Source organism: Stigmatopora argus, chromosome 13 (assembly GCF_051989625.1).
Source record: "Stigmatopora argus isolate UIUO_Sarg chromosome 13, RoL_Sarg_1.0, whole genome shotgun sequence".
NCBI lineage: Eukaryota > Metazoa > Chordata > Actinopteri > Syngnathiformes > Syngnathidae > Stigmatopora > Stigmatopora argus.
The window spans coordinates 5,210,634-5,220,451 of record NC_135399.1 but is presented as its reverse complement, the minus strand read 5'-3'; the positions used below and the strand labels follow the sequence as shown (position 1 = coordinate 5,220,451).

General features: G+C 38.4%; 1 protein-coding gene across 1 annotated transcript in view; it reads left to right on the top strand.

Annotated features, from left to right (window-relative positions):
• The window catches only part of lcmt2 (leucine carboxyl methyltransferase 2), a 10,772-nt gene extending 1,467 nt beyond the window's left edge, over window positions 1-9,305 (top strand). The window contains exons 3-14 of the mRNA XM_077616437.1: window positions 1-38; window positions 124-307; window positions 381-537; window positions 1,880-2,069; window positions 4,201-4,308; window positions 5,823-5,910; window positions 5,983-6,201; window positions 6,271-6,501; window positions 6,582-6,679; window positions 7,992-8,179; window positions 8,826-8,961; window positions 9,025-9,305. The exon at window positions 1-38 is cut by the window's left edge and continues 44 nt beyond it. Coding sequence (XP_077472563.1) covers window positions 1-38; window positions 124-307; window positions 381-537; window positions 1,880-2,069; window positions 4,201-4,308; window positions 5,823-5,910; window positions 5,983-6,201; window positions 6,271-6,501; window positions 6,582-6,679; window positions 7,992-8,179; window positions 8,826-8,961; window positions 9,025-9,195 — 1,808 coding nt within the window. The 3' untranslated portion in view covers window positions 9,196-9,305. The remainder of the gene's footprint in view (window positions 39-123; window positions 308-380; window positions 538-1,879; window positions 2,070-4,200; window positions 4,309-5,822; window positions 5,911-5,982; window positions 6,202-6,270; window positions 6,502-6,581; window positions 6,680-7,991; window positions 8,180-8,825; window positions 8,962-9,024) is intronic.
• The last annotated feature ends 513 nt before the right edge of the window (window positions 9,306-9,818 follow it).

Below are 9,818 nucleotides of genomic sequence, written 5' to 3'. Positions count from 1 at the left end.
CATTCCTAAAAGTCACGCAACATTGTGCCAAGAGACAGGCAAGCCAACTGCTTTCATTTAATATGTAATTAATCACAAAAGCAAATCATTGTTACTTCAATTTTTATCAATCCTTTTTTGTAGATTTTGTCTCTCGGCGCTGGATTCGACTCGCTCTATTTCCGTCTATATGCCGATGCGGCTCTTGACCGGGCAGTCATTTTCGAAGTGGATTTCCCAGACATGACTCGGCGAAAGGCGGCATTGATCGGGTCCAATGTCTCACTGTTAGAATTGTTACACTCCCAGCCTGAACTTTCTCCGACGGGTAAAATGCACTTTCTCTACAATAGTTTTATACAAGGTAGATCCATAGCTGATCATACAATACGTGTCTCTAGGGCCTGTGTATGTGTCAAGCAGTCAGTACAACCTGCTTGGGGTGGACATGCGAAATGAAACCCAAGTTGAAGAAGCTTTGGGAATGGCTGGACTGGATCTGACTGCCCCCACCTTGATTCTTTCTGAAGTGGTTCTCACCTACATGGAAACACAACAGTGAGCAATACAGATACTACAGTTGACTCATACCGGGTTAGTGGGGAAACTCCACAAACAATCAAAGCGCTTTATAATTGCCAGGATCTATTTATTTTGTCTGTTTGTTTTCTTGGTATATAAAGGCATCTAATCTGATATGTCGTTAAATGCGAGTCAAAACATGGACTTCTTTCAAAATAAATAACATTTTAAAAACTTAAGGCCGAGTGGTTAGCGCATTGACCTCACAGTTTTGAGATCAATGGTTCGATACCAAGTCTAGACCTTCCTATGTGGAGTTTGTATATTCTCCCTGGGCTTGTGTGGGTTTTCTCCGGGTACTCCGGTTACCTCCCACATTCCAAAAACATGTAGGGTAGGTTGGTTGAAACTCTAAATTGCCCGTGGGTGTGAGGGTGAATGGTTGTGCAACTCCTTGTGCCCTGCAATGGACTAGCCGCGCATTCAGGATGTCCGTAGTCCGCTGGGATAGGCTCCAGCACCCCTGCGATCCTTCCGTGGATAAACCGTACAGAAAATGAATGAATAAAAAAAAATATAGCTGCTATTTGGTAAGCCATAAAAAATGAATGAAATTACAACCCCAATTCAAAGGAAGTTCGGTCTCTATTTAATTGCCTACACTACAAAGACAAGCTATTGAGCTGAAAAGCTTTATTGTTTTTGCTGAAAATCATTAACTTTAAAGGTTATGGCTGGTACATGTGAATAAAAATTCTTAGAAATTTAAGGTGTTACAACAATGTGGCTTTGTAGTAAAAGAGAGTGGGCATGAGACTAGCCTTATTTTCAAATCATTCTCCTTTTTAAAACATGGTACATTATGAAGCATACAATACGACAATAAAGATCCCAGACTCTTGAACTAAAGCTTTACATCAAGCAAGAGTGGAAAAGAATTCCACCTACAAAGTTTTAACAGTGCCCTAAGTTTCCAAATATTTATTGAAATTTGGTAAAACAAAAAGTGATGTAACATAGTGGTAAATATGACCCTGTTCCAGCTTTCTTGAAATGTGTTTCAGCCATAATATTTTAAGTGAATAATTTTGTTTAGCAATCTTCTCATTAAATATTTTGTCTCCGTGCGGTCTGGTGGTCGATTTGTTAGCACATTTGTATATTCACCCTGGGCCTGCGTGGGTTTTCTCTGAGTAATTCCGGTTTCCTTTGGAAATGTAACTCCTTTGAGTTTGTTTGTGTTTGGACAACTTAAACTGTTCTTCTGGTGTTATTTATACAATATGCTGCCAAAAGATAGACCAACATTTCGGGAGGTCTAGTTATTGTCTGTTCTACAAGTGTAATCATATTTTATTTCTACATTATGCTCCTCCAGATCAGATGACATCATTAGTTGGGCAGCGAGGCGCTTTCCCGAGGCTCTTTTTGTGTTGTACGAACAGATTCATCCCCAAGATCCATTTGGTCGCATCATGCAGGAGCATTTCATCAAACTGAATTCTACTCTGCATGCGCTCCTAAAGTATCCTGACTCTAACGCGCAAAAGAACAGGTTCCTTGACAAGGCCAGTATTTGCAAAATTACCATAGTATAAATACCATATTTACCTGTACATTGACTTGACTGTAGATAGTATATAAGTAAAGCGATATTTAGTATAATTAAGTATATTATTGTTATGGAGTGGTGAATGCATTTACAGTGGTACCTCGACATACGATCGTAATCCGTTCCGAGACTGAGATCGTATGTCGAGCTTTTCGTAACTCGAGCGAACGTTTCCCATTGAAATTAATTGAAAACAAATTAATTTGTTCCAACCCTCTGAAAAAACACCAAAAACAGGATATTGGATTGGAAAAAATGTTTTATTTCTTCTAATTTGCCATATATTGACAAAGTAATAAATAACGAGTGGTTTAATAGTAATAAAATGTGTTAAATAGATGTAAAATTAGACGCATTTCGCGGAGGGGAGAGACAACGACACACGGAGGCGGAGGGGGGCTGTTCGGGGGGACTTTATCCACGGCACTCGTAAACGAACAAACAAATTTAAATGTTTTATTTGTTCTAATTCGCCATATATTGACAAAGTAATAAATAACGAGTGGTTTGATAGTAATAAAATGTGTTTAATAGATGTAAAATTAGACGCATTTCGCGGAAAGACAGTGCGCTACAATGATAAACAGCCTCTCATGTCATGGCCACCTGGCTTGGTCGCATCTCGAAATTTTAATCGTATCGCGAGCAAATTATTCGATCGAAATTTTCGTCGTACCACTGTATAAGTACAAGTTTAATTCATAACATATAATCAAGCCTCTAACTCATATTAAATACCACCAAAAGTCAACAGTAAGTACCATTGTGTGTTATATAAAAACTGCAGCTGTCAATTTATAAAAAATATTAATTGGGTCTAAACTTACAATGATGGACATTTGTTGTAAAAAAATAAATAAAAATGTTCACATTGTATAAAGACTCTATATGGCATTTGTAATAAACTTAGACAGGCTCAGTTTTTCAATAGTCAAGTCACCTATTGGGAGTTAAAATAATTTATAATGACTCAGATAGCACTCCTTCAAAACATGATCTTCATGTACCGTATTTATTCGAGTATAATGCGCAAAATTCTATACTAAAAAAATAAAGCAAAGTTCAGGCGTGCGTTATACATGAGGTCTTTGCTTATATGACCAAATCCCCGGTGAAAAACTGCCCTCCGCCGGTGAAAAAAATCCCCATCGCAGCCGTTATAATGGGAGACGTAAAACATATCTTTGTCTGCTAGATGGCACGCGAGAGCCCGTTCTACCAAAAGCCAGCCCACTCCAAATAGCCTTCGGCCAGTTTACAGGGGAGGGTAAAATAAATAAACTTGCTCCAGAGAAATCTTAGCGAGGCAGGTGCTCACTTGAGTCCGCCCAGGGAGCGCTATCGTCAGAGAGTCTTCGCGGCTCGCCCCGCAAACATTGGCCGGTGCTCACACTTAGAAAAAGTAATTTAAGAAGAATTGAATCAATTGTTTATTGAATCTAATGATGATGATGAATCAGATTTTGATAAATTTTAAATATTATGATGCTGAGTTAGACTTTAAGGATTTAACATTTTAAATTCCATTTAAGAATTGTGTTCATACTGGTAGTTTGTTAAGGGTTTCCGTACCATACGTTGTAAATAAATGTTTTGTCATGGCAACGTGTTCAACATTTGACAGTTAGGAGTACCGGTGCAATCCTTTGTGTGAGCTGAAAAAAAGTGGGAAAAAAAATTATACAAATTTTTAGTCACAAATTATGGGTCCGCGTTATACTCGAATAAATACGGTATCAGCATCTACTGCAACACCAGTCGTTGCTTAAAACTCCATCTCCACGTAACATTTTTTATTACTGCTCATAGAAACTATCCATAACTACACCTTATCCAGTGGTGCTAACGTTACTTGGTTGGAAATGGAATTCAAATGATTAGGTATCACAATAAATGTCTTATGTAAACAGAGATCATGACAATTATTATACTTTTTTTCCCCTGGTTGGAAAAGGTAGACAGTTTTTTTTGTCATCATACTCTCCAGTTGAAAGGACAACCACTATTAGAGAAAATATAAGATTTAACACTTTACAAATTCTTAAGACGAATTGATTGAGTGTGTTTGTTATTTTTGTTGATTTTAGGGATGGGAGCAGTGTGTTTGTATGGATATGAACGAGTTCTTCCTCAGTCTGATTAATGATGACGAGAGATGCCGAGTTGAACATTTGGAGCCTTTTGATGAGTATGAGGTCAGTTTCATCATAGAAACAAACATGAGAAGATTTGAATAAATACGTGTGTTTTGAGGGTGCGTTATGACTTACAATTTTATCCACATTTTTTGTTAGACCTAAAGAAATGTCAGATTCTGACCAACAACCAAAAAACTCTAATTAGCTAAAGTACTAACTAAAATACATTGCTGACCACAAGTATTGAACATTCCTGAATAATGGACACACATTATAATTGGACAGATATTTGTTCTTGGTGTAGTTTTTTTAAAACAACAGAAAAATTGTGACTGGTAATTTAACACTATTCATAAGCAATACATATAATTAGTTTTTTTTTATTAATACTTCTAGGCAATACATGAATAATGAAAAAAATAAAACCTGAAAAGGAGTAACTATTGTTTCATGCCGTGCCATTTTAACCTCAAAATATAAAATGTCAAAACTGCCGTAAAGAGTTGGAGGGTCATTTTCTCATGTACAGTTGTGGTCAAAAGTTTACATACACTTGTGAAGAACATAATGTCATGGAGTTTCCAGTTATTTCTACAACTCTGATTTTTCTCTGATAGAGTGATTGGAATAGATACTTCTTTGTGACAAAAAAATTCATGAAGTTTGGTTCTTTTATGACTTTATAATGGGTGAACAGAAAAAAGTGATCAAATCTGCTGGGTCAAAAATATACATACAGCAGTGCTAATATTTGGTAACATGTCCCTTGGCCATTTTCACTTCAATTAGGCGCTTTTGGTAGCCATCCACAAGCTTCTGGTTGAATCTTTGACCACTCCTCTTGACACAATTGGTGCAGTTCAGTTAAATTTGATGGCTTTCTGACATGGACTTGTTTCTTCAGCATTATCCACAAGTTCTCAATGGGGTTTAAGTGAGGACTTTGGGAAGGCCATTCAAAAACCTTAATTCTAGCCTCATTTAGCTATTCCATTACCACTTTTGATGTGTGTTTGGGGTCATTGTCCTGTTGGAACACCCAACTGCTGCTCTTGGGACCTGCAGCTGCTTTGAAATTGCTCCAAGTGACTTTCCTGAGTTGTTCAAGTCAAGGATTCACTTTTTCAGATCCATGCTGAGCTCCTTTGACTTTCCCATTGTAGCGTTTGTGGGCGTTTGCATCCAATGAGCCATATTTAAATGGCCTCAGAGAAGTCACCAGCTGTAGTCACTTGTAATCACTCACAAGAAGTTAAGAGGCCATGCTATGAAGCTCATTTCACTGACACAACTTTCTAAGTCACCAAAATTGCTAATTCGTGTTGCTGTATGTATATTTTTGACCCAGCAGATTTGATCACTTTTTCTTTTAACCCATAATAGTCATAAAAGAACCAAACTTCATGAATGTTCTTTTTGTGACAAAGAAGTATCTGTTCCAATCACTATCAGAGAAAAAACAGTTGCAGAAATAACTGGAAACTCAATAGAGCCATGACATGTTCTTCACAAGTGTATGTAAACTTTTGACCATGACTGTAAATCGCAATGATATCCCTTCTATTCGTCAGGAGTGGCACCAGAAATGCTCACACTACTTTATCCTAACAGCTTCTCGAGGTTCCCTCACAGCAAAATCGCTGCTCCTTCGTCCTACAGGTGCTTTTTCCCGTTGCTCTTATTTGTGTTTATCTTATTCATGTTGCATTACTTCTATTTTTCTTCCATCAGAGCCACTCCAACGGCCAGCTCGGAACCCTGTTGCCCTCTTTGTCAAAACACAGCCAGTTCTCGTGGAGGGTCTCGGGATGGCCTCAACAATGTTGGATGGAGGGCACATCCTGCTCACCGGAGGATCCTCCAGGACCACTCGAGGGGCTCCGAATCGAGTCCTGCTCAAAGGCAGTGAAGGATGGAGCTCTGTCCATGTCGAATCCTCAGCCCATTTGAGTGAGTTAATCAATTTTTTTGGCATCTTATTTCTTGACAGCGTAAACCAGATACTTTGCATTTCTGTAGGTGTTCGCCTTTACCACACTGCTACTTCTGTTCCTGGTGGAGGCACTTTAATATACGGCGGACGGTCCTCGCCCTTAAACCCAATTGAAGGTCTTATTAAAATCAGCTTCCATCTTGATGATTCACATGGTCCTGACGGTGTAATTGAACATAATGAGGAGCAGATGGTGTGTACAGGTCCTCATCCACCACTTAGATGGAGACATTCTGCCACTCTGGTCTCACATAAAGGTAGAGTCCAGGTAGTTTTTGTATAAACTTCTTTTTTAAATAATAACGCAACTAAACGGCCTTGTTTGTTTTTTCTTTAGGCAAAGACTTCTTGTTTGTCTTTGGTGGAAAAAATGTGTCTGAAGTAGTTTTGGGTGATGGTTATTTCCTGGATTTGGATATGCAGCACTGGACTGAGGTTCTGATTTTTGATTGGCTGTTAAACATACATGTATTGTAGAGTTATCAGAACTGGCTGTTACATGCAGTCAGATTATAGTTTTCGGTGGAACAGAAACAAGAAACAAATGAAATCCAATTTTACTTAATTTTGATTGTTTTGTTTTGAACAACCAACAAGCTGTTACTCTGAACAATGACCTGTGATGCTTATGAGGATAAACAGTACGAAAAATTAATGTAAACATTACTTTTGGGGAGGGTCAATATCTTATATCTTGTTATAGTAGTAATATTTCACCATTTCGTGGATCGACTATCGCGAATTCACTACATAGCATCTTGCATCCGTCAAATACCATATTTTCTCGCATATATCTCGTATTTGTCGCTAAAAAAATGATGATTGATTTGAGGGTAGAGTTTATATGCGCACAAATTAGACTTGACATGCTCGAAACTGCAAGGTGACAAGGACGAAACGCCATAACTAAAGACAATGCGGCCAATACAGTAATTTATTCCAAAAGAGAAAAAATAAACATAAAACGCTAAACAAAATTTATTTTGACATCTATGAATGAAACTCAAGAAAAAAACGTATCTTGCATAAATAATGTGAAAAAACCTGCTTACTTGTGCTTGCCATTGCTTGCTCAGAGCCCCGCCATCTTACCTAGGGTTGTCAAACTAGACCGCTACGGACACACTTCCTGGTTGTATTGCTCACGTAGTTACTTCCCTTTTGAATTTGTCTATGTGCAGGCAAAACACAAGGAATGTACAATCATACAGTATCTCAGAAATACCACGTGCAATGGTTTTTCTTAAGCTTTTCCCTTCAAAGTAACACATTTGTACTCGCTATTAAAACCATGAATACGGGGGTGAATATTGTGGATCAGGGAGCGTCTTATAAGAGAGAAATTGCAAAATACAATGATTTTAGGGCAATTTTAAGGGTACGGCTTATACGCGGAGGTGGCTAATCTGTGAGAAAATACGGTATATATGCAAAGTTTATAGTTAATGTAGGAACTGTAATGCAAATGTGAAATTGTGGGCTATATTGTGGCAATCATCTGTTAAAAAAAACAAAAATAATCGTGAAAAAAAGAGCGGTCTATTTGGAGGCGAGTGTGATTTTAAAACAAGGTTGGTTTTGAGAAATTTTGCAAGCCAAGTGGAGTTTACAGTTTTTATTCATGTGTTGGAGTATAGAGATTTGTTATTTAATCTTCAATGTTCTAATACATACAAATACAAAACATACAAATGGCTCAACATTTAATTAAAAAAAAGATCAGGATTATTTTTTTCAACATTTTCAGATGGCAGTAGAAGGTGAAGGGCCAGAGGCTCGCCATTCCCATTCAGCATGTTCCTACAAGGGGGGCCTGGTTCTCTTCGGAGGACACGGAAGAAGAGGGAAGCCACTAGGAGACATATTCATGATGAAGCAGAATAAGAGAGGCTTCTGCTGGGAGAAGATAGACACTCAACCCCCTCTTTGTGCCAGGTACATTTCTTCCATTTATTTAATGCTTAAAACTCTTAGAAAAGAAATCATAATCAATTTTAATTTGGTTTTAATCACGTTGACATCTCTGTTTGAACAGACGTTTAGTGTTTGTTCTTTTTTTTTTTAAAGTAGTGGTACCGTAGACAACAATACATTGTGTTCTCTTAGATTTTTAAAACAGTTCATGCTTTTTAGCCCCACTTCGAGCATCGATTTTGAAATCCAGCCCAAACCACAGAAAATTAGACCTGATTCAAACTGCCTTGCCAGGTTAATGAAAATGTCAAAAAATTGAGAAAATTCAGCTAGAAAAATAGTTATTTCCCTTTATGACAAAAGAAAGGTTTATTTTTCTAGCCCAAACTTGCAGAAAACACATTTTCATTAGTATTCATTCATTATCCATTAATTCATTTATTTTCCTGAACCGCTTTATCATCACAAGGGTCACAGGGGGTGCTGGAGCCTATCCCAGCTGACTTTGGGCCTGAATCGGTGGCCAACCAATTTGAACCCATGACCCCAGAGCTGTGAGGCCGACGCGCTAACCACTCACCCGCCGAGCTGACTCATTCGTTATCTACATGTACTGTTAATAATTGAGAATCACTGGATTAAATAATCTGAGCTAATTGTACCGTAGATATTCCCACGGTGCCCATGTGATTGACGATTACCTGATTGTGGTGGGCGGAGTTTGGCTGCATTCAGATAGCGTTCCGGGTGTGGCCATGGTCAACCTTTCCACGCACTGCAGCCTGGAGTTCAATCTGGATACGGTCAGTTAAAAACGCTCAAAACATGATTTCACAGGGATCTTACTGGGGGTTCTCCTGTCATAGACTTCAGTGCCTTGGCCTTTGATGTTGCACTCGTTCTGCTCTGAACTGATGGTCGAGAAGGAAACAGAGCTGATCCTGCTTGGTGGAGGAGGGAACTGTTTCTCCTTCGGGACACATTTCAACCCACAACTTGTCACTGTAGACCTCGGCCCAGTGCTAACATCAAAATAACTATAATTTTGATTAATTTGGCTCAACAAAATGTTAACATCTAATTTCATTTTCTGAAACTCACTATTTTTCATTTTTTACCAAAATATACAAAGAAATCTCACACTCAATGATATCTTGCACTGCTTTTAATTTGTCAAAGACTTCTAATTTGTGCGCATATAAGCCGTACCCTTGATTCAGCCATTTTTTTGCAACAAATACGGCATGTATATATCCGAGAAAATACGGTATGTCTGGAGCAGTGACCGGACGTATGGTCGCCGGACTTTTGGTCGCCAGACGTTTGGTCGCCCGGACCCAAACAACGGCGACCAAAAGTCTGGCGACCAAAAGTCCGGCGACAAAATAAGGTAAAACGACACGGTCTACGCATCAATAAAAGCCAACAATGGCCCTTAGCAGTTTCACTGAGCGGACGTGTGAGTGTATAAGAGTTTGTATGTACGTGAGTTGTCCCCTTAGGAAGGGACGTCAGTCAGGGTCTTAACAAGTTCTCCAACAAAACACAATAAAAGTACGGGAAATTTGGAGCTTTTCTTTAGCCTAATAATTAATAGGGCATTAAGTATGACTGAATAATAATTTGCAGTTTGTATTTAGGGAATTTGAGCAACAATTTT